Raw genomic sequence first — 26,620 nt, 5'->3', positions numbered from 1 at the left:
TAATCGTTATTAATAATTTCGTCAATCTACATAGTCAGTACTTTTGAATAGATCTGTAATTTTATTTCTCGAAAAAATAGATCTCGAGGAGATCTCGAAAAATTTTTTATTTTAATTTTTAGTTCGAGGATTATAATTTTAAACCAAATTTGGAGGGAAAATTGCATTTGTTCTCATTATTTTTACGCGATGTGAACATTAATTTAGCATTTTTGGTTTATATGATATATTACCCTTTTCGTAAAATATCTTGGGTATTTTATTGTTACTCAAAACCAGCCCAGATACTCGGAGTCGACAAATAATGATTTCTTTTGAAGTAGGCCACGCTTTGTTATACGCTTTACAGTTTACGAAGACAATTCATGAAGCTCCTTAAAATGCGCTTTCTTGGTTGTACACTTGTATATTCTATAATATTAAACAAATTATTCCTTTCTTCAATCAGAATACTTTATAAATTAATATATATTAGATATATATTAATATATATTAGAAATATATAATTTTTAATTATATATATATATATATATATATAATAATATTATATAAATATATAAATTAATATTATAGATATTTTTACGGATTTTTATCGTTACACATCGTTTTCATCGCATCATGTTTATTTCTCACCGCTTTTCTTGCATGATGCGAATCTATTCCGCGATGCACTTCTTCCATCGTACTTCTTCCGAAATTTTTCGCAGGTTTTGCTTACAACGGAATTCAGTGACGTGAGAAAAAATGAGCCAGCATACGCGATGCTAAGGCAATGAAAGAATAAATTCGTGCAATAAGTTCACGGAAACGAGTAAAATATTTTGAAATCTTAGCGCATCAACATATGCATTTTGATTCGCGAATAAAATATGCAGGAAAAGTACTATTTCATAAGCAAACTTTTTAGCAAAGTTGAAATATTCTGGGAATTTCTTGAGAGTGAAATTAAAAATGTAAAAGCAACGGTGCTTTGGATAAAAAATTCTTTTAATGATAATAAAATAATTATTAACATGTAGTATATTTCTTTTTTGATATTTATCTTTACTCGTATTTTTTTCTATTTTTTACTATTATCTGTTTACTATATCTGATTCAAGTAAGAGATAAATTTTAATTTTCGTGTACTAAAATATAAATTATTTTAATTTATAAAGATAAACGTGATTATAATAATTACTATATAATTTTATAACAATAATTTTGTAATAATATATCTTCGACAGAAATTATACATTAATACTTTCATACGCAATTCTATATACATTTCATATTCGCGATTCTGATGCGTGGGAAGACTTAAAAATCCTTTAAATTAATTCATTAATTACAAGTTTATATCGTTCGCACAATTATCGGTTAATTGGCCTCGGATTTGATTATTACAGATCGCTAAATCATCGTATGCGTTCGAAAATTCGATTTCTGCTGTGAGCGGTTATCTGCGCTTATATGCACGTGATACTGTGATATTATGGTCGTGACATATCTCTTTTCGCCCACCATTTTGCCGGAGAAATTGCTTTTGTATCATTCATATCCTTTATCTGGCGAACCTTTTTCGTGGGTCCCGCTGGCCAAATCTGACTGACAAACATACAACACTTGGAAATTATAGTATATGTGTATTCTCTGTACACGCTTTTTCTCTCTCTCTCTCTCTTTCTTAAGAAAATAATTTTCTCTTTTTTTTCCGACCAAGAACCACCCATAATATATCACGCATTCTTGCTTGTAAATAATTGAAGAGACAACTACGAAAGTACTGCATTAAATACTATATATGTGTGTGTGTGTGGATGAGGCCTCGCTACACACGTCACAAAATATAACCCCTTTAACATTTCGCCCTTTTACATCTCGTTATGTAAATACGCCGTGTCTACTCGTCGTAAAATAAATCGCGCACATAGCGCTCATTTTTATTTTATATATTGTACATCTTCTTCCTTAAATATATTACGATCATATCGAAGTTTTTCTTCTCGCGAATTTTCTTTTAGTTCTTTTATTATATTATAATTATTAATAATATATTTTTACATTACGTTATATTAATAATATATTTTAATATTGACATATTAAATATCTTTACATTGATATTAATATATAAAATATATTATAATGTAAAAATATTAATGATTATAATATTAAGAATTAAATATCATATAAATCAAAATTGTATATTATATATATACATTTAATATTATTAATAATATATTTATATTATATAATTTTTCTACTTGAATCTAATATCTTTTTTTCATTTATTGTTTTCTAAGAAATTCTTCGCGTTTTTTTTTTTCGAATAAAACTTGAAAAAAAATCGTTTTGTTCGTCTTTTCCCTCTATGTGGCAAAGCATTTACAATGGCATTATCAATATTCTATCTATAATTTACGTAGATTTCGGTCTTACACGTAAGAAACGAATCGAAAAGGCAAAGTTAAGTATCATTATTCAAGATAAATTTTCTCTTGAATATCTTCCTTCTTCTTGTGCAAAAGCAAGAAGAGGACTTTGAGACTCTTTCAAAAATAAGGGTAGAATACCTGTGATCTAGATATGATCACCTTGATAACGTTTGCGCGAAGGTCGACTAAGAGGTTGTTTGACGAACTTTAAAGCTGCGAGACGGTCTATATGAATATCTCTGCTCTTGGAGATATTTTATGAGACGTAAAGAGGCGAATACTACTGCAACGCATGTTATGCGTTCAAAAATTAACAAATATATAATTAAAGCAAATTTAACTCTGCTTTTGCTCATCAAGGTGAATAAATATGTCATGAGGAGCTCGGAACATGATATGTATTTCGCGCAAACAATATATTATATGTATGACATTGTGCGGGTCTGATCGATCGCAAAATCGAAGCATCGGTGCATGAAATTTGCACTTTGCTACAAAATTCTCACGCGTTAACATAGTGATTGCAGTGCACAATTAATCGTGAAATCTCTTTACAATATTTATATAATATGAATAATAAAATATACATATAGTAATTGAAATATTTACTGTAGAGATTCATCGAATGGTCTTTGTTTATTAAAAATCAAGAAAATATTTGTATATGTAATGTAACTATATGAGAGAGTTTTTTTATTATATACAATTTTGATTTATTATTTTTTTTATTTTATCAAGATATTAACAATTTAATATGTGTATAAATTTAAAATATATAATATAAAATTTATATATAATTTATAATTTATTGTATATAAATATTATATACAATATATTTAATATAAAATTCATATATATTTTAAATAATACATTTAATATTTAATTATTTTAACATATAAATATATTGAATATATATATTTAAAATAATTTTAATATATTTAAAATTTCGGATCTGACTTAAAATTTTTGATTCATTATAAAACAAACTATCGTACTAGATGATCGCTATTGCATTTTTGCTATGAATGAGCAATCAGTGCACAAAAGTGCAATTTCTGCATCGTCTGCCTAGGAAGAGACATTTGAAAAATACAAATCGAAAAAAATTCAAGTCTGATAACGCGTAATGTTGTAAACGCGTTCGCTAGCCTCAACCTTGCGTATTTTTTTTTTTTTTTTTTTTTTTCGCGACTTTGCGATGCTTCTTCGTCTCTGCTATTCCGGAATATGAATTGAGCGAAGATTAATAAGGTAGAGATGGAGAGTGACGATGAGGAGTGAAATAAGTGAATGAGAGAGGAAAGAAGCGAGCTCGATGGATTCGTCCTTGGCCTGGGTTAGATAACTTGCTCGAGCATCATCGTGCGATGTCAAGATGAGCTTTTATAGCTATCTATATCTTAAAAGAGATTAAATGATTATTAAATCAAGTGAGGAATAATTTCTAACGCGGCTGCGGACACAAATTATATCGTTTTCCTTCTACAATTTGCATTCCCAATTCGCGATACGCAAATAATTTTGATATTGCGTAATCGAAAAGCTTACGTTCTTAAAGCGCTTACTTCGGTGATTTGCGCCTTAATTCCACTGTTTGTTAATTACGAATTAGTCTCAAAGTAACCACATCTGCCGGTCCAGAGAACATACTTGCAATACGCAGATTAATTTAGCGAGGATTAAAGAGATATGTCGATTGCGACCGAGAGAGAAAGAGGGACAATGGGATGAAGGGGATGGTTTGTATAAACGGCTGGAGAAGAGGGCGATCGTTGCGCGTGTCCTTGGCCCGAGATGGACCAGACACCTAGATCCGCGAGACTCCCTGTCAACCCCGAGCAAACCGCACCAAAGTCGTTAAATGCGTCTCATCTCCCTGTGTACCGTCGTCCTTTCCACTTCCTTCGGGTCTCCGATGTGGGAGTAGCATCACGAATGAATGGATCTCCAAACGTTGTTTCTCGCTCCCGCGACCCGAATCCCAAGTTGAGTGTAACCAGATCGAGCAGCGGCCGTCTTTTGCGTAGTCGTCGAGAGGGATTGGACCCCCATCTTCGTCGATCAATACGACCACTTCTCCCTCTCCCCCGGGACTTCCGGCAGACTCTCTTCCTTCCCTCCGGAAAATCAACGACTATGACATAACCGCAGTTCGATGAGCCCACCTCATCCGCCACTTCTCTCTTTCTCTCCCTCGTTGATTTGTTTTTCCCTCGTTCGCCAGATTTTGGAATAACTCGGTCAAGTGGTGATCTCAACCCTTTAGGTATTTTTGTAGAGGATATATATATATATATATGCGACATTCTACATATTGTTTTTAAAGTTTTGATCTTTTAATTCGTAAATAAAAGAGCGAGAGAGTTTACATTTTTTAAGTACTTTTTTTATTAAAAATACACGCGATTTTTATATACGGTTTATTTCTCCTTCTGCAAGAATATTTCGGGCGCCATCAACTTTGTTGAAAGTATTTCTGATTCCTTCGCGAGTTCCAAAGATGGCCTGATTTCTTGTAGAGCTGGAGGCGAAATTCTTTTTTATATAGTGCTGTTTAGCATTTGAAAGCAGAAACAACGCAGATAAAATGAGAACAATTTGTAGGCATACATAATATCACAATAAGAGATGAAAAATTACACATCTAAGACAATTTAGACTAATTAAAATTACATATATTTATTTATAAAGAAATATTATTCGACTTTTTATACATTATACGATTCAATTTTTTATTTTACATTTTCTTTTTATTTTTTTTCTATTTCTTTTTATTCCTATTTATTATTTTATGTTATTTTTTAAATTCGATTATGACTTGATCACATCAGTCAAATCATGAGGAAAATCTATATCTGACGTAACTCTGAGAATCTTAGGAAAGCAAATGCGAGATACTTTATAGTATAGCATTTGAATATATACTATATGTACGACCATTTCTTTTATTCTTTTTTCAATCGTATTTGAAATTGAGATACAGTTGCACATTGTGCAGTGAAATGTTCTTTTAGTATGCCATTTTCTTCGATTGTCCTCTTCGATACTTATTTATATTTTTGCAAAGTTTAAGCATAATTGTGTTTGTTGAAACTCCGCTTGTGTATAAAAATTCCACATTGTTTTTAAATTACTAAAATCTCTTTTATAGAAATTGCTACACGTTATTAAAGAAAATGAATAACATCAAAATATCTGTAGTTGAAAATAATATTCCATTTTTCTTAAAAAGAAATATAATATAGGGAATTCTATTTTAATAAATAAATAAATATTTTATAAAAATGCTTAAATATATATAAAAACATCGGGTTTTGGAAAACATTGTTTCGAATAAAATTTGTTTGATTTTGAGGGGAAAAGAAGCTGATAATCTTGAATTTTAATTAAAGTTATTTTTTAAGATCATGTAAAAATCAACCTAGGTTTTTTACCTTAGAAAATGACTTTAGTTAAAATTCATTATCAACTTTTTCCTCTTCGAAACCAAACAAACCAAACTTTTTGAAACATTTTTTAAAACGCGATGTTTTTTTTACTGAAGCATATTTTTTTTTTTTTAAATAGGACGTCCTGTATTAATTTTTGTTTTATACTCATCTTGCGTTTTTATAATTATTCGAAAGCGATAATTTTTCAATTAACATCTCGATTAGCATCGCAAATTTCCAGTTCGCTAAATGACGTGAAACACTAACTCGCGAGGAAGAAGCTTCTATTCTCTCGCGGACGAATTTCATGACTTTTTAACCAGACTAGGCTAGAGCTCGCATCGATCCTCTTCCATAGTAAGGTTCGCAATTTTAAGCGGGGAGGTTCCAGGAAAGACATTAAACGACTCCGAGAGGATTATACCAAGTTGCCGTACGGATCATTACTGTGCCAATCAAATTTAACATGTAATTAAGCACCAAAACGGTGGAGAGAGAAACGCTCTCGAGAAAATGCGATATCTTTGAGATACTTCTTTCGTCTCTGATGTCGTCCACTTGAGAATCTCGCTAGCTTTGAGATAATCCATCGATAATCAGTTTCCGGAGTTAATAAAAGCGACACAACTCATTCGATGAGCTATCGATTGCACGTTTAATGTCGAAAGTCGAGATTCTACTTTTTTGTTTACCAGGTTTTAAACTTAAACAATCTCTAAGTACGTTGTCTTCCGCTTGTCGAGATTATCGCAGATTAAATAGGCTCGATCATCGTGATGTCAATGGAAAGTTTGACATTTCATTAACTTAATTAATTAACAAACTGCGAAATATATTTATCATCAACTTATATACATATTTATTTTATATAAAATTTCATCAATATTAATTATTTTAAAAATATCTTTTGCGAGATACTTATATTTTTACATGTGAAAAAAATTCAATTAGAATAATATATTAATAATAAAAATATATTATTTATATATAAATATATATGTATATTTATATATATATATATATATAATATATAAATATATAATATATAAATATTATTATAGAATAAATGGAAATTGTGTACGATGAGGTTTAAATTTATTCTAATGATGCCACCGTGTTGTGGTTGCTAATGCATTATAATATCACTTTAACGAGATATGGCTGACCCATGCATAATTACTCCACTCTCGGACCATTGAAGTTTCACATTCGCTTGATCTGCGCAGGAGCGATAGCGAGAGAGAGAAAGATAGAGAGTGAACGGGTCATCGACTCAGGAAGTGTGCGAATGCATTTCCTCCCATCTCGAACTCGTCGGGTTTCAGACGGAAGATCATAGTACAATCGAAATGCGAGAATTGCATCGCGACAGTGCCGGTTCTCTGATCTTAAAATGGCATTTCAATTTTTTTTTTCGTTTGTGAACGTTGGTGAAAACAATACATACTATCTCACTTCTTACTGACTTTTTATATAGCGATATCACGAATTGCCCTGATGTATGATGAAAATTTGAGCGACTTGTCAATGACAAAGCGACGATAAATGAAATGAAAAGTGATACAAACACGAATACCAATTCTATTGAAATGATATTAAAATATATCAAAGTATATTGAATGAAATTAAAATACATCTTAAAGTTGGACACTGGCTATTTTTTAATCACTTTTTTTCTTAAGTATAAATGAAATTAAGAGCGGTACAGATGAGATATAAACTGTATTATAAATTTTTATTTTTTATGAAATTGGATGCCAAGTTCACATCGTAAAAGTATCTTATTGATACGATGGAATTTGATTTTTATATTTCTTCGAATCCTCTCTGTAGAGTTGTTTTTTGAACAGAGATATCAGGAATTTCGAAAATTCGTTATCGTTGAATGAGTTCCGAGAGAAACGAAAATGTTAAGAGAAATACGCGGTAAAAATGAGAGAGATAAGCTCTACTGTATATGTGACATAAAATATCAATTTTATAATCACAACAAGAAATTATCGTAATGTACGAGAATTTGTTATTTTTCATTTATTAAAAAATTAAAGAATTAATTTTTCCAGAAAAATACGCTATTTGTTATATTTTTATTTCGAATATTTTTTAATAAATATTTTTTACGGTAAATATTTTAAAATATTTATTTTGCATGAGTTTTATAAAATAGTTTTAACATAAGAGGGGTCATGAATGTATCTGACAGCGGAGAATAGAATAAAGAATATTATAATAGCGGGTGGGTATAAAAACGAAAAATAAATTTCACATTTGAGATCACTTTTTTCCCTAGAAAAGATATGTAATGTATAACACGAAAGCCCGATAGGTGGAAACGCAAGGTCAAACTTTGATTAAGCGCCAGTTGGCACGTCATATACTTTGAAAACTCTTGACAGTAGTTCTCGCTAATCCCAAGGGTTGCTTTATTATCGCTTTGTCAGAAGGCGAATGCAGTTGCTGCCACGTAGACGATCTAATTTCATCGAATACGGTTTAATGTATGTCTCTGTATATATTTGACAGTCATCGTCTATATATGTATATGTGTATGTGTATGCACGCTTTATCATGTCATCCTCATATACATATTATTGTTATACATCCTTATCAGGTAGCGAGAGATATCTCTATCAATTAATTGTTGACCTCGCAATCCACATTGTACAACGAAACTATTGTCGTTAACAGATCGAAGAAGCACTATTTTGGTCATGGTACGACATTATGGCTGGTTGATAGTCGCCACTACCCTTACGACATATTACACAATTATCGACGTCATCAACTCGGGACATACGAGAAACCATGACATAAAGCTCGCGTCGCTAATAACACAAAGAAATTCCATCGTTGTTATTTTTATGCGACCTTTCTGACCAAGATACGCTCTTATATAAGAGAGAAAAAAGCTAGGGATTATTATGCTTTTAATCCAATAGCGATTATATCTGTATTTTTGTTCTACTATATTCTATTTTAGTGTAACAAATAATTTTCTTCATTTTTCTTTGCAAGAATATTAAAATTAGATTCAATTAACTGATTATTTTTTTTTTAAACATGCAATATATATTAAAATTAGATATAATTAGCTGATTAATTTTTTTTTAAACATGCGATATATGTCGTAGAAATAAGACAAGTAAAAAAGCTATTTGAAAAAAGTTATATGCATTTACATATATGGTATAATAAGCCAAATCTATCTCGAAATAAAATTATTGAAAATTTTTTTTACATTTTCAGCGCGACATAATTTTTTCTCAAAGTTATTTTATTTCACTAAAATCACAAAAAAATTTCATCGTTGTTTATATACGACTTTTCTAACTAAAATACGTTTTTATAAAAGAAAAGAAGATAGAGATAATTTACACTCTTAATCCATTAAGAGTATGTAGCGATTATATCAGTATGTATAGGAGTATTTTTATTCCATTATATTCATTTTTGACAAAATGATATGATATTCTTTATTTTTTTTTGCGGGAATATTTAAAATTGCATAATTAATTAATTAGTTTTATTGAGAGAAACAATATATGTATATATATATGTCATTGAAATAAGCTAAAAAGCAATTTAAAGCAATTTAATTTAAAATTATTTTGTGGAAAATATTTAACGAATTAAAAAATTTTATGCACACAGTAATTTTATTTCGAGAAGAAATTTCGCACACAAAATTTAAAAAAAATTCTAGTTTCTTTTTTTCGAAATATTTTATTGCTTCAGCTAACCAATATGCGTCGATTATCTTATGTTTAAAGAAAGTACAAACGATAATTGACTCTTTATACAATGCATCGATATCTTATCAAAGCGTTTTTCAGTCGCGCGAGTTTTACTACAGAAGTTAGTAAACGGCCATAGGTGTCGAAGTCTTTCGCGCGTGTCGTTCTTCTCTCGTGAACAACACCTAAGTGAGTTGTGTGCCCATATACCGCAGTGACATATAGCGCGAGATTTTCTCGTCACGTGTCTATACACGAAGTTTGGGACCAGTCAAAGTTTGCCGAGCGACAATCGCTGTCGGTCGAGCGAAACTTTTCGGACAACTTTGAGCCGGGCGGCGGCGACATCGTCGACGAATTTTCACGTTGCTTTCTACTGATGAAATTGTCCTATTTCGTACGTGTAAATAAAATAGAGTAGATCGGTAACGATCGAGAAGTACCGCCACAATTAACGGAATTTTTGGCGAGTTGAATTTTGTCGTAAATTATAAAAAAAAAATTTGAGATTTTTTGTTATACATATATCTGTTATAAAAGTGTCGATTTTATCGCGATATAATTTTTTGTTACATTTACTTATAATGCAAATCATTGAAGGATCTATCGAATAATTTTCAATTATGTTTATGTTTAAATTTACAGACTTTTAGCTGAACTAATCAAATTAACTAATTGTATAAATTTTTGCAAAAATGTAAACAGTTTGATATTCAAATTAATTCTATTGTTTTAATTTTTTATATTAATTCTGTCATTTCTCCTTTTGCACAAATTTCTTTTAAGAGCTAAAAGTCTTAAATAACATATTGAATTTTAGTTGTAATAAAAACTTCTTCAATACATCATACATCGTGTAATATGACAAAATACATATTAAAATTTCTTCCCACGTTGATTACAAACTTCTCAAAATTATGACAGAGCAATTTTAAAATTGCAATCGGATACAGCGTCAAAAAATTACAGAAAATTACAGTCTTGTTCTCTTATATTATTATTTTAATTGCATAATTATTTCCTTTTTCCACGAATTCAATAACACAATACTTTGAACTTTATTCTCCTGCTGCACTCAAATTCCCCTATTTTTAGGCGTCAAAATCGCCTAATGTTTCCGCAACGTATGCACCCTCTGCAGCAAATTCTGCAATTTTGGTGAAGCGACAAATTATCTCGGATGTGACAAGAACGACTATGATGCTTGGCATTTGTTTAACAATTCTCGACGAGAGATGAACTTGTTTGTGTAACCTCAGTTCTAGGGCGCCAATTATTCGATGCGTTCGCATTTTTCTGAAACGGTTATTAAACGCTACAGCTATACATATATATCGAATGTATATGTATATTTTACATTGGCTTCGTTCTGTTTAATGGTCGACTGCTTGGTCAGATGGAAATAGACAGGGGAAGTAACGGTACACAAATTGAAGTGCTTCAATCCGGTTGATTAAATCGCCTTCGGTTTATGCGAGCAACTCGCAGATCACTCTGCGTTCTCTTCTCTTATATATACGTGTTAACGATACAGATCCTTTGTAAACTTCTGTGAGAAATTACGCGCAAATTATTTAAGATTTTTTTTTAAATATATATAAAGACCCAATGCTCCCGCATTTTATCGCAATGTTCTATCGCAGTTGTGGTATAACGCAAGTGTTTGAGGTTTGTAAAAAGAAAAATATGTATCTCCCATTTCAAAGCTCTGCAATTTAACCGGATATTTCAGTTTCTATGGCTCTCTCGTATAAACTGACCAATCCGCCCGATTGACCTCATTCATGAATTTCTGAAAGTCGGGGGGTAAAAACTCAATCGTTTACTATGGATTGTTCCTTTTTACATCGGAAAAATATTTTGTATTTATATCGCGCATTAATGCCGCTTAGAATGGATTATAAAAATGTCCTATATTATATCGTCCTATAGACGATATCATTAAAATTCTGCGTATTTTGTCAGTAATTTTTTTATATAATTTCTTTTTATAATTTTTATACAGTTACTTTGTATAATTATTTTATACAATTTTTTTTTAATCTAATTCAAGAAAATCCTTAATTAATATATATGATTGAACAACTTTTGTTAAAAAAAAATCAATTTAAAGAAGTAAAGAAATGATATTGCTGTCTTGTGTTTCCCTAAAGTCAAATAATTTTTGTGCGAAAATATTTGTGGGGTAGGACCTTAACACTTTACATAATCTAGATTATAAAGATCACACAAATATGCGAGATTGAAATGAATTCGCGACGGAATGAATTAGCAGAAACGCGACGTTTCGTGAGGGTTTGTTCACACTCTTCCGTGAAATTGCTTTCGAAATGCTTCTTCAGGTTACGAGAGTGAATTACGTTGATGAAATGTTGATACACACGATGAAGTGCTCCGCGACATGGCAGTTTGAAACGCCGAGGCCGAAGATCAAGACCGGACGACCTTTTCCACGAGTCGTTAGAGGTATAAGAAGAGGTGATCGCTTTGTATTTTATCGAAAAATGTAAATGTCAGCTGTAACTTACCGTCTATGCGAAACACGAGCGAAACGGCTAATATGTATATTCTATTTATGTGGTACTGTTGTCTGTCGAAGCGTCGCATATCTCTTTGCTGTGACGTGTGTAACATAGCAATATTTTTTTGCAACAGACACATTGTTTTATTTTTCGAACGATGAAATACACAGCTGTCCATTTTATTTCGCTATTATTCGTGTTAGCTACATGGAGCAGAAAATGGGACAAATGTATAAAGAGAGGATGCTTTTTGTTTTTTACAAATAATATATTTCACGAATCAGAAATTAGAACAAACGTCATTTTATTGCATTATTTTGTTAAAATCGCAGGTATAAATTAATGTAGAAAATAAATCACGGGAAAAACATTGGTCACCATAACTAAATTTCAGGACAGCTAAAATTTAGCTAGTTAATTTTTTCTGTGTATGTACACATATGTATTTTTATATAATTATAAGTTCACATAATAACATGTGTTACAACTTTTAATATTGAACGGCGACAGAGACAGCTACACAAATATCTCAAATTATATTTTTCTCAGCTCTTCGTGTTAACATTGTCGCAATCTTAAATCGGAAATTGCTGGCGGGAATAGTACGCGCGAAAATTGCATACAGCAATAGTTTGTACTACATTTTAACATCAGACATCTTGGACGCGTCTTGCCTCGAAGAAGCGCGCCAGTTGTTGCTCTTATCATCCCCTGCCTCTCATCATCGGGTTGTGATAAATGGCAAAGTCAGAATTCTCGACGAAAGAGTCTCGTGAGAAATTTATTTGGCGTATCTGGGTTGGAACAAGCCGACGACACTGTTTATTTGCGAACACTGTGCTATTTCTTAACTGTAAACTCAACAATATAGCTTAGCATTCTTCTCTCCCTGTATTACTAATATTGAACATCAATCTCTTGTTTTGAACCCTCGGGCATAGAAAACAGATGCAACACTCTCCGTCATACACGCTAAATAAATAATTTTCAAATACAAATTCAAGATGAAACACAAGACAAAAGTTGAACATTTCCTTTCTTTGGACTCTGGTTTAATTAAGAAAAATTCGGGTAATTTGTCCTGATCTCAGTAACATACAAAACAGTACTGTGTTCTTTCTTCTAATTAATCCAGCTTACTGAAGATGATCCAAAGAAAGACCGAAACGTTTAGTTTAAATAGAGAAATATTTTACAACAAGATTGCTGCACTTAATTTTTTCGCTTGATTCTTAGCCTATATTTATTTTGAAGATGTATTTGTATATTTTTTGTTGATTTATTATGATTTTTAAATAATTTTTGAATAAAAATACTTTTCCTCGAAGAGAAAAACGATCGACATCTATTTTACGCGATCGCGGCACTCTTTTGCTCCGACGCTGTTCTCGGGTTAGCAGCGAAAAGGAGTAGTTTTCTTGCGCGAACATTGCAACATCAATTCTCATTTTTCCCTTCTTGTCTGTTACCAGTTTCCACGAAGGCGCTGGCGGGTGCGAAGAGCTTCGGCGGATTTTTGTACAGCGCCGTGAACAAGGCCGGGAAAACCGTGGTGGAGGCCAGCGCGAAGATCAAGAAGACCGTCGAAGAGAATGTGAGTCTTTTTATTGATATTTTCTCTGCTGCCACTATAATCTTATAAACGACCTCCGATCGAATTGTCTATATAATGACATCCGTTGCTGCAGAGTCGGAGATTTAAATCGAGAATACCTTGGTATATCTCGGGAATCGATTTTGAAATAACATATACAGCGATTATGAATAATTTGCTGTATATCTTGTTAACGAATATGGTGTCGGCTTTTTTGACCGATACAAATTTAAATTTCACGGATGTTGATTTGCACGGAATCGGTGTATCGATTATCACATCAATCTTTCTCGGAAATTAACGGTGATTTTATTTCGGAGATATCTTTCGCACTATAATTCCGGGAGCTATTTTATACAGTAGTTCGCTCATATTATATATATATACATATAAATCAATGATAATTTTAATATTTCCGCCACGCGTATCGTGATGATGTTTTGACATTTCGTTTCGTGTATCTGAAAATGTTGCCTCGCCGCGCGCATAAACCGTGTTCGTCCATATATATGGATTAACTTGAAATATGGCAAGGAGTACCGAGCTGGAAGTGAATTTAGTCGGAGAAGCATTTTTCCAAGAGATATACAAGGAAACTATATTTCCGCAAATACTTTTTTTCCTCTCTTTCTCTTCGCTCGTCGTGAGTTTTATCTTTTCATCAGCCTTATGTCTCTTTGTCGGTTATCGATATCGGCTCGTAGGATTTACTATTTCAAAATGGTACGGGCTGACGTCTGTATGTATGTGTGTAATACACATATACATGCGAGTGAGAGAAAACTTTATTTCGCGAGAATTCGGCGAACCCCATGTATATCTCCGGGATGCATATAATCACGCATTGTGTATGCATTTCGAAAAATAAGAGGCGGGAAGTTTGACATTTGACGTTTGACGTTTCGAATCAGCTGATTCTTATTTCTCTTGTCCTGACAGTCAAAAATCTAATATTCGGGACGATAATTTAATAAAATTATTTGAAGTATTCTTTACGGATTTTTTCGGCCTAAAGAATGGGATTCCTCCCTTTCTCACCCTTCGGCCTTTAGATGGACGTATCGATGGCTGACGCAAATTTGCCAAATGCGACAGACCGGAATTCAACCGGAATCTGGGTCATCGGGATGTATCGCTGCGATTTTCGCCCACGTGATGATATAAATTTTTTCGCGGTCTCGCGCAAATTTATCGCGGCACGCGAGTCATCGGGTTTGCTCCTTTGTGGCATATTAATATTCACGTGCAACAATTATTATAATGACTCCTCCACTAGGAGAGAAAATAATGAACCGCTTAATAATTGCCGATCTATTATAAACTAATCATAATTAGATATGAAATAATAATAGGGTTTATCGAGATGTATGTATGCATCATTCATTCTGTTTCGAACTTTGTTTCACATTAATAATAATATTCAATGCAATAGTTTGCATCATAATTAATTTACTCGCGAAACGTTGATGAAAGCGTTGATGGCTTTTAAGTTTCAAAAGTTAATCTTTATATGTCTAAATCCCTATTTCTTGATAAAAACATTCCCTCGGAAATGTAAGTAGAAGATCTAGTATTCTCAGAAATTTTTTCAAAAAATTGTTTCTCTTTACTAATTTGTTTTAATAATGTTTCTCATAATGCTAAAAAAATTATATTAAATTATGTTTCTCTTATGAAAGTCAGTTTTTTCAGTATACTTTTTCCAAATTTAATATTTGAAACATATAAATATTCTGTACTTTTTTGCTTGATTGCAAGAGAATTTTAAAAGGTACTTTTATTAATGAAACTTAATTAAGAAAATTACATCTATATAATAAGTCTCTAATTTTATCCGGAATTTTTTGAACAAAAATACGCGAAAGATTAAGGAATTTTCAGGAAATTTTTTTTACAAGATTGCATTAAACACTCCATGTGTAGACATATATTCAATTTAAGCAGTTTTAATACGCTATAACGTGATGACGAAAGGTCACACATTTTTCCCGGCTTCTTGCCAAACACGTTTCCTAGCAATCTCAGCACTGATTTATCGTTTTCGCTGCGTTGACCGCAGCAGCGCGACATTCGCCTGCACACGACACGTAATTTCTCAAGAGATCCGCGAAGTATCGCATGCATCGCGTATGTACACTCGTCGCAGCATCCATTTGTCTCACGGCGATCTTCGATTACCGGGTTACACATCAGGGGGATTTTGCCTGATTACGTTGACGTTTGCCAACGCTAATGCAGTTAACGCGGGTAAAGAGAGAGAGATACTGCAATCTGTACCTATAATTATAATACGAATATCTCTAGGAGTATAAAATTTTTTAATCGGCTACTATGACATAATTTTTATTAAAATTTATTTTAATAAAAATATTAAAAATAAATTTTAATAAAATCAAAATTAAAATTAGAAAAAAATAGAATAAAATAAAAATTTATTGATGAAATAAATAAATTAATACATTTTTATTTTATTTTATTTTTCTTTAATTTTAATTTTAATTAAAATTAATTTTTATTTAATTTTATGGTTATTTTGTTTTTTAATTTTTATTCAGTTTTTATTTTATTTTAATTTTTATATTTATTTAGTTTTTATGTTTATATTTTGTTCTAGTTTATATGCATATAATATCTCGTATAGAACAATTAATTTAAATGTTATTTCAATTTCAACACTCTTATCTACAGTTATCGAGAGCGATACCGTTGCAGTTAATAATACTGTTACTAGTTTCAACAATCTATCATACTCAATAATTTTGGTATTTACAATTAGACTCTGGCTTAAATTTCAAGCGTATAAATTTACGCCGGCGAGTACGTAAATGTAACATAAATTCGCGCTTGTAGATGCACTCGATGCCGTTATCGTCGAGCATATATATTATTATTGTAACTAGCGTTACAACAGATTGAATACCTGACGGATAGATACTGTCGCGTGACAGGTGCCGGCAAACAAAACGACACGGGATCTCCTCGAATACTATAAGCTCAGAAATATGGAATTACTGCATACGGATATTACGGCTCTCACAAACCGAAATTATATATGCATGTGCGTGTGAGTGTTTTTTACATCGTTCACACGTGTATCGTATCGTGTTTCGTATCGTGTATCGATTACAATCAACGTTGATGAGAAAATTTGTTTCATCAACAACGTTGTTATTATTTGATTGTTTTACATATATGAATATTTATTTTTTTCTATCGCATCAACAGTTTATTTAATACGATTTTTTTAATTATTCAAAAATGATTTAAAAAAAGTTTGTTATTCAAAACTGATATTTATAAAAGTTTATTAATTTGAACTGCACGAATTTCTGCTCTGTTCCAATCGAATCTGAAAATTTGTTTTGCAATATTCTTAAAGGAACAGATCGTATCTTCCGGATAAAAATGTTTACGATGCTTCATATTTACGATAGGTTACTAAAACGGGATGATTCTGCCATTTTCACGTATTTTATGAAATCACGAATGTGTTTTGCTTCCGGTATGTAATTCTCCAGATTTATCGATATTCTGTATAGCAGCAGATAATGATGTAGAAAGGACTGCTCGATATGTCGTTGTTGGATCGTATCGAGATGTAATACATGTCAATAGTCTCTTTGTTATCTGATTTTATCTTTCATTATTGAATTATCTTGGCACGAAGCGAACTTTTGGGGGTGTTTTGTTACAATGGCAATCGATTATATTTTATACCCAAGTTGAATGATGATTTGTCTATTGTAACTTTACATCAGCTTAGCTTTAAATCTGATTTATTCGCGGTCGCTAGGCTTGCTATTGTGCAATATGACAAATACGTAGATCTATCTTACTATAATCTTTTCAGTGCAGCAATTTATGTCTTTTATCTTTCGATTTCGATTTTTCATAATCGTTATTATTTTACACAAACTTCATCTACTTTATTATTTTTCTTATTATAGGTATATTTAAATAGCTTATCATCTTTTTTCTTTATATTTTATTTTATTTTTGAATCATTATAATTAATTATATAATTCTCTATTTTGTTTGAATTTGATTTATATGAAGACTTTTTTTTAATTTATTCAATTTTTGTAGGTTTGTCACAGTTCTATTATATCTCATTATGAGAATCTTATTTCTCGATTTCATTGCGAAAATGTGAAGTTTTATAAGATATGTGCGTGTTAGGATTCATGGCGATCTATATTTCTTTTGTGCTGATCTCATGTCGCCGCGGGTGTTATCTGCCAAGTAAACGATAAAAGATTTCATCATTCACTTTATCGTTCGTAGACACCGTCTGTTTACGTCTTTATTTTTACCGGCGGGAAATCTCCGAGAACGAGACTTATGTATGATCGTGTCCATCATCGATCACGCGTTCTTATATTTTCGCGACAGCGTATACAGCCGCTATATTGTGATCCAGACAAATTTTTCTCGTGAAATAGCTAGAGCACTTTATGCACCGCTTTACAAGTCTCAAAATATTTCTAAACACAGATATTTGACAAATTAAGATATATTATTCTGAAATAATGAATATCTATTTTTTTACGAAATTTCATTAACGTAGACAGGATTATTAATTAAAATAGCTGTGATCCTTTCGATTTTATCAAATATTATATGATACATTGCGATATAATAACTTCATTTCAACATATTATGTGTAATAACATACGTATATTACGTATATTATACTACAGTATTTATTCTTTTAATTATTTAACACTTTATTGCTTTTTTAAGCAAAAAAAATATTTTCTAATTTAATTTCTTCATTTAATAGAATTGTATTAATCTAGCTTTTATAATGCATATCACATATTGTATGTGCTAGAACTATCTTATAACACTAGTATAACATGAGCTCATCATATTTATCCTCTTAGCGTGAAATTAATATTATCTCAAAAATTAAGTGATAATTAGCTGCTAAATGAAATTAAATTTTTAAGTCATTTGACAGAAAATTAAATTCATATTAGGACTGATTTAATATTAAATCCCTTTATATTAAAAAATGTATGCCTAGATAATGCAAATGAGAGAAAAAAATAATGGGTAATAATACTAATTAGGAACTTCAAAATAATTCTTAAGACATCCAAAGTAAAATTTCTCAAAATCTCGTTTTTTCATTATTTACTTTTTTCTTATATTAGGAGACACAGCTTAATATTAAATTTTTCCTCAATATAAAGTTAATTTTCTGTCAAAATTTTTAATTAACACTTAATTAGAGCTATGTGAACCTGGTACCTGTCTTTTAAAAAATTGATTTTTTTAAATTTGGCTACCAGGTTTACATAGCTCTTAATTAGTATCTTATTTTAAGATAAGATAGAATTAATTTAGCGCGAGTGGAAAAAGGGGAGGGGGCTAACTTAAGGGGGGTTTATTTGACCGTGAGAATGCGGAATCACGTAGTTGTATTATACTTTGCATCAAAATTCACGTGTGTGTGTATACAGGCTTTTGAGTTTTGGTGTCTGGTCATGGTTAGTTCGAAAGTTTGAATCCTGTAATGAGAGAAGTTTGATGGTATTATAAAACTCTTTTGTCCTCTGCGTGTATATTCCACTATATCCGATCATGCAAAACGCATCTATATTTAGTAATCCTCTTCCGAGAACTTGAGTAGATATTTATGGTAAGGTGCATAAACTCTCTTTTTTTGATTTACATAATTAAAGATGTTATTTTTCCAATATAATATATTTTCCAGACAAGATAATTAATATTTTTACATCTTTCCAAATTTTACAGAGAAAGTAAAATGTACAGTTTTTTTGATCAAATAAATATAATATTGATTTTTTTATCAATTTTTTACACGTTATCCTAACGAGTGTAATAATGTATAAAACATCTCACGAGACTTTATTATATCCCGAAGAATGATAATCATCCTTATAAATGTTTCTGTGAAATAATTTCGAGAAAAACACTTGTGCAACTTCTCTATCTTTTGTCTCCAGTGCTATATAGAAGTTGAGAATTAAATTATAAAACTTTTCCGTCTGCACAATTCAGACAAGCGTAACAACTTGTTTCTTCGTGCATGAGAGAACAACATTCTCTTCTTTCGCAAATTTCGAAACATCTCTTCATTATTAACGTATAATACTGCAAAATTGTCGATTTAATATTGCAATATTACTTTAACATACAGCATCAGACAGGAGGAAAATCTTTTCGATATATATAACGAAGAGAGAGTTCCGTTTCCGAAACATTTTTAAAAGAAATTATAACTAAATATGTAATATGTAATGAATTGATGATCAGCTGTTTCAATACTACATCTTTGCAAAGCGGACGATAAATTCCCTAAAGATAGAGATTGTATATTTAAAACGTATTGTGCACTAACATATTAAAAACCGAAGAGAGAGAGAGTCTAAGGCACCGCGAGATATTTGCTTTCGGTCAGGCGCGTCCGATCAAAGCGCGAGTGTAATCACTAGCCAACAAGTGGACAGACAGTCGGGAAGATCTTCAGTAGTAGTCCGTCATGTTTAGTCAGCCGTCCAGGGAAACTGTTTATTCTTTTTCTTTCTTCTTTCTTTTTTTTCTTTTTTTTTCTTCTTTTTTTCTTCTTTTCTTCTTTTTTTCTTCTTCTTTTCTTCTTTTTTTCTTTCTCTTTTTCTTCGTCTATTAACCAAATTCTTCAGCTAATTTAAAATTGGATTTTCCTTAAAAATGAGATCAGAGCAAATTTTCTATTTTTTAAATAATATATTCTTGCATTTAACAAAAAGTATCGAATTAAAATTCTATCTGAAATAAACTGAAGATCTTCAGTAGTAGTCCGTCCTGTCTAGTCAGCCGTTCCAGGGAGATTGTTTATTTCTTCTTTTTCTTTCTTTTTCCTTTTCTTTTTTTCTTTTTTTTATTTTTCTTCTTTCTCTTCTTTTTTTCTTCCTCTTTTTTTTCTCTTTTTTTTCTTTTATTAGCCAAATTCTCCAGTTAATTTAAAATCGGGTGTTTCTTAAAAATGAGACCAGAGCATATTTTCTATTTTTTATAATATATTCTTACATTTAAGTATCAAATTAAAATTCTATAGAAAATAAACTGAAGATCTTCAGTAGTAGTCTGTCACATTTAGTCAGCCGTTTCAGGGAAATAACTCATTTTTTCTTCTTTTTTCTTCTTTTTTTCTTCTATTAACAAATTCTCCAACTAATCTAAAATCGGTTTTTTCTTAAAAACGACGAAGCCAGAGCAAGTTTCCAATTTTTTCACGATATATTTTTGCATTTAAGTCTCAAATGAAAATGGTATTAAATTCTATCTGAAATCAACTAGACTATAATTTTGTCATTTCTTGGCTACGCAAAAAATTATAAAAAATACTTAACGTTCTCCAATCTCATTTATGATTCGAAAATAAAGTTTTTTTTTTTTTGGTTCCGCGACACTTTCGCTGAATTAAGAAAATCGTCTTCATATTGACCGGAGGATCTGCGATGATGACATCCAGTGATGCTTAGGACACTCTGTATGCGCATGAATCGAGCATCATCGGTCGCGCGAGATATATGCGGGGCGGTGCATATACAGTTCCGCGAAGAATAGGGGCAGTTGGTATTGATCCGCAACACCAACCACCGCCCCTCCCCCTTCCTTGATTTGAGAGAGAGAGTGAGAGAGAGAAAGAGACTCAACTCTCTGCGTTAACGGAGGGGCTGATTCGCATCGTCGTTGTGAGCATCTCCCGACTTTTGCCTGGACTTTCGCGAAAAGCTGCCAGCAATAACTGCGACGCCAGTTGTCACTTCCGATATCTTTTTCTTACTCTGTTTTCTTCTTTTTTTTTCTTCTTGTTTTCCCGCGAGATCTTCTTTCCGCGAATAGCTGCTTAATTAGGTCTGCTAGCGGGGTCTTTTTTTATTTTTTGCTTCTGCGAAGGTGATTCCAATTGCATGTTCTTTCAGCGCGAAGTAGATTTTCACTATATTTCTTTTTCGGTTTCTTTTACAAGCGACATGTTGGTTTAAGTATTTTATTTTTTCGACTCATTAAAGCGCAGCTTTGTTATTTTGCGGGACGCAAATTCACCTGTGCACTGAAAATGAATTGTTACATTTTCTCTCGCGTCTCCCTTTTCTTCCTTGTCTGCAAATATATATATATATATTTTGTTAAAAAAATTCTGGGGGTAAATTATGATTATTGTGTTTTTATGAAAATTATGTTTCTACTTTTTTCCTTTTTATTCTAGTCTATACAAATCATTTTTTTATTTTTATATTTTGTGCACGTGTAAATCGCCTGAAAATTTCCATGTCAAACGAATGAGATAAAAGGTGATAGGATTTGTGGTGACATTTCGGTGGCTCGCCGGAGTGTCGTCTCTCGGTGAAGAGAATCGATAAGAATTAAACGTACCCCTTTTATTCCGCGAAACGGTAATTGACCTGTGCTTTTCTTTTTTTATTTCCGCATTTCTATCTCCGACGACGCAACCATCGCCGCGCTGCGGTTGATGAGAATCGATGGCCTGGGGAGCCTTGAACTTTTTCCGCTCTGTCGCTTGCACGCATATACGATCTTCCTTCTCACTCGATATCTCACCTGCCTCGCGGTGTATTGAATGTCGATTCCAAGTGCCGGTAGATTTCGCTGCCCCTGACAGCTCAAGGTTGCAACGCGACTGATGGTTGGTTCATTTTAATAAATGTTATGTGTATTTTGAAGTTCGGATAATGAACGAATTTATTTGAGGGCAGGTTTTCGCCAGCCCGGAATTTTCGTGTCTATTTCCTGGAAAGACCACAAAAATCGTGGATTGCCAGGGATTTTTTTTACCTTAAAAAATATTCGGAATTTTTTAAAAATTGTGACTGATACTTTAATTCTCTGGGAATTTTCTTACAAGATATGAATGGAGACCCTGAATATGAAAGTGAAATTACTCGCATTATTTGAGCTGTCGTTATACACTTAATGACTTAATTGAAAAGGAAACGGAACGACAAGATTTAGATAATTTTGTGCTATCAGATTTAATTGGACTTTATCAGTCCGGAAGATCTTGAGAACTTCCGGCGCTGCTGTAAATATGCAGGCGAATACGTATCGATACTCGTTCGTCATTATCTGTCAGCGTATCGATGAGGTGCTATAAGAACTTTGTACTTGTCAGAGACTTATCGATGCACTCTCATTATTCTGTGCTTCGACGTAATGGTATTGATTATTCACTGCTCCCCTTGATTCCTTGAGCTAATTTTTATTCGAATACAGATCTTTTTCTTGCACGCTTTTAACTTTGTCAATACTTTATCCGTTATACATATACATACATATGTATATGTATCGTCGTCAGTTTTGTCGCAAAAAATTGCTTTTCTCGATATTTTTTAAATAAAACACCTCGTAGAGATTGACAGTCGCAAACATTTTATTTTTATTGTTATTTTTATTTGAGTTTTATTTATTTTACTACAGTGGGAAAATAATGAAAGTAAAATTTTTTAATTAAAAAGTTTACGCTGCTTGTGAAATATTAATAATATCGAAATGAAAATTTACGAGAATATAAATATACTATTACAGAATAAATAAAACTCTTACGAGAAATTATAGCTAAATGCTTTGACGTGAATGAGAGATACTTTTATTATGCAATATCAATTATTTTTATATATACAATGTAACAACAAAAAAAGGAAAAAAGATAACACCGATATTGCCGAATGCAAGATTGATTATAATACAGGAAACACAAATTGTTTCATCGCTATATGAAATTATAATTTTCTTTCTTGTGGATTTTTTATTCAGTTCGGTAGCTTGTATTCTGCATTATGCATCGGCCATTATAGTACAGCTTATCATTGTCATCACATATATTATATATATATATATATATATATATATATATATATATATATTAAGTATGAGCATCGCAGGTAATATCTATTATCGAATTTTACATTATTTGTATTTTAATTCTTTTTTAGACGATTAATTTCTCTTGAATTTTAGCGATTAATCGCTTTTAAATCTGATGATGCAGTTACGTATAATCTTTGAATATGAGGAAATCATATCTCGCACATATAAATTTGCATGAATTTATCGTAATAACGGTATGTAATATATGTATAATATATCTCCCCGTACCCCCTCGTTATAATCTTGTTTTCTCGTTTTGATCACTGGATTCACCGATCTCTCGTTTTGATCGCCTTTAATTTTTTATACAGCTTTAGTCTAATCGAAAAAAATTACCGCGCGCACCTAGTGTTATTTTTTATATTTATATATTTTTAATCGTATTACGAAATGTATTTATAAAGATATACTTTGCATATTTATGTTTTTATTTTGAGATATGGAACACTTTTACTATGCTAACAATATTTTTTAAATTTGTTTTTCCATGATAAAATACAAATCTATTTTTAATTGATAAAATACGCAGTTATTTATTAATTATTAAAACTTTTTGTTTTTTAAAAAACAGTTCCAGAGTATCGTTTACCATTTATGATTTTTAATAGAAATAAATAAATAAATATATAACGCATATCAAAGTATTAAAGTGTCGAGAAATGTATCGATATTTTCTCGTATTTGAATATTAATTATTCTACGGAAATCAAATGACATTTTATTGCCATCAATCATCCGGATAATTCTAAGGGACGAAAGGAAGGGAATACTTGTTATCGGTCGTTCACGTGCTATCGTTATCGCGCATGTGACCGTAGAAACTCTACTCTCGTAATACTCTCTTCAGCAAGACACTCCGCCTGATCGATATCGAGCCTTGACCTTAGCAAGGGTGCATCGCTCACGAGTGTCACGTATAAACATTACACGCATGATACATAATTTAAGCATATGGCCAGTAGCCAAACTTGCATCTTATTATGATAATTTTTCGGTTCATCCACACATTAAAAAGGAATACATTTCTTTGTGTGTAAATTTATATTTTAATTAGTTAAGCCATATATTTAAATCATATTTTTATACATGCACTGAAAACAAATTTATTGAGTTCGAATAAGTATTTATGTCAATACCGCCAAATAAATCATTTATTTGAAACGAATAATATTTATTTGATATAAGAAAATTCTTTTCAAATATTTATTCGTTTCAAATAAATTATTTATTATACAAATATATAAGTATTGTATATTCGCGCCCGATGATCACTTTTTTTTACCTTCGTCATTTAACTTTCGCCCCCTCGTACATCAAATTTGTATATTAAAGAAAGTGATCTCGTGAAAGAGATTGGGTGGTCTACTCTTGATTAGGATCTCGTGATTCGTCTCGTCTTGAAAATTGCGCGAGAATCGAGTTTTAGAGAGGGAACCCAGTTTTTCATAACAGAGCAATCGCGGAAATTAGAGCCAGCTGCCTGAAAAATTATCTCATTTCACGGCGCGACTTTAAAGCACCGTGGATAGACAATTTTCACCGCATCTGCCAGCGAGTAAGTGTTAAATAATAAAATACCTCTGCGAGAGCGCGAGCTCACGAATTTAACTGCGAGACACGCCTGTATCGACTAACCGTCAGCTGGAGCGCGTGCTCGGTTATGCCGTTTTCAAATCTGCAACGTTTGCGCGTGTAAAATTTTCAGGCAAGAGCAATCCGCCGGTCAATGAATTTACGCGGTGGAATAGTTGAAATTATCGTCTTGATTTCTGTCAATATTTTTTTTACAAACAAAAGCAGCGTCTGACCAGAATGATCGAATTGTGTTCAAAAAAATACAATTCTGTTATTGAGAAATATGTAAAATATATAATACATAGTTTTTAATATATAAAATATATATTAAAAAATAAATTATTCTTATTTTTAAAAAATCAACATTTCTTTGAAATGCCTTCACTTTAAAGGATTTTATCCTTCTTTTTTATAATATTGATGTATATCAAGATGATATTTTCAAATGGTCCACCTTGTAAAATAAAATTGTTGGTACACTGAAAAAAAAATGACTAAATAAATATTTATTACAATACTGCCTATATATAATAAACTAATAAATCATTTATTTGAAATAAATATTTGAAAGGGATTTTCTTATAATTTTCACATCAAATCAATATAATTAATTTTAAATAAATAATTTATTTGGCGGTATTGAAATAAATAAATACTTATTCGAATTCAATAAATTTTTTCGGTATATACATATATAAAAATATGATTTCAATATACATGGCTTAACTAATTAAAAATATAAATTTACACACATGAAGAATGTATTCCTTTTTAATGTATGAATAAATCGAGAAATTTTCATATAATGAGATGCAAATTTGACTACTGGCCATCTGCTTAAATTGTGTATCATACGTGTAATGCTTCTTAGCATTCGCCGAAGCATTATTCATTACGCGTCGCGTTATCGCCGAACCGCTGGTAATTGAATGTTTCATTATCGTAACGAGCGGCAGCCAACATGGCTACGCGCATTGAATACGAAAGCAAGCTTAAAGACTAATTATCACGATTCCTAGAACGGGAAGATAAACCGCGCGTCGCCATGCATTAGCTCAAACAAAAAGGATACGAATTTCGATTCGATCGAGGATGACTTAATCGTCCGAAAACGATTAATGGCGGTTAAATAATTGTAGTCAAACATATGTGAACATTGATATTTTAAGCAACCAACTCCGCAGCATATTATACCGTATTATATACAGTGTGATAAATTAATTATCGCTTAATCGACTCCTATCGTACCCGCAAGTACAACAACACGTAATCCGAAACTCGATATCGCGTGCATAAAGTTTCTCAATGAATTCCACTGATGATGATACTGCACATTTCTCAAACTTTGAAGGTCAACATGTTGTCGCACACATTATGTGTGCGCGATTATATTAGCGCCCTAAAAAATATCTCGCTCGATATATATACTCGAGATCTTAAAAAAGTC

The 26,620-nt window shown here is 31.6% G+C and overlaps 1 protein-coding gene across 4 annotated transcripts in view; it reads left to right on the top strand.

Moving 5' to 3' along the window:
• The window catches only part of Sap47 (Synapse-associated protein 47kD), an 88,183-nt gene that overhangs the window by 7,313 nt on the left and 54,250 nt on the right, over positions 1-26,620 (top strand). For all 4 annotated transcript variants that reach the window (XM_029298950.2, XM_029298953.2, XM_029298949.2 and 1 more), the window contains exon 4: positions 13,574-13,695. In XM_029298950.2, coding sequence (XP_029154783.1) covers positions 13,574-13,695 — 122 coding nt within the window. The remainder of the gene's footprint in view (positions 1-13,573; positions 13,696-26,620) is intronic.

This window comes from Nylanderia fulva, unplaced genomic scaffold, assembly GCF_048542155.1.
Source record: "Nylanderia fulva isolate GAGA-0341 unplaced genomic scaffold, ASM4854215v1 Scaffold12, whole genome shotgun sequence".
Lineage (NCBI taxonomy): Eukaryota > Metazoa > Arthropoda > Insecta > Hymenoptera > Formicidae > Nylanderia > Nylanderia fulva.
This window is presented reverse-complemented; position numbering and strand designations above follow the sequence as displayed.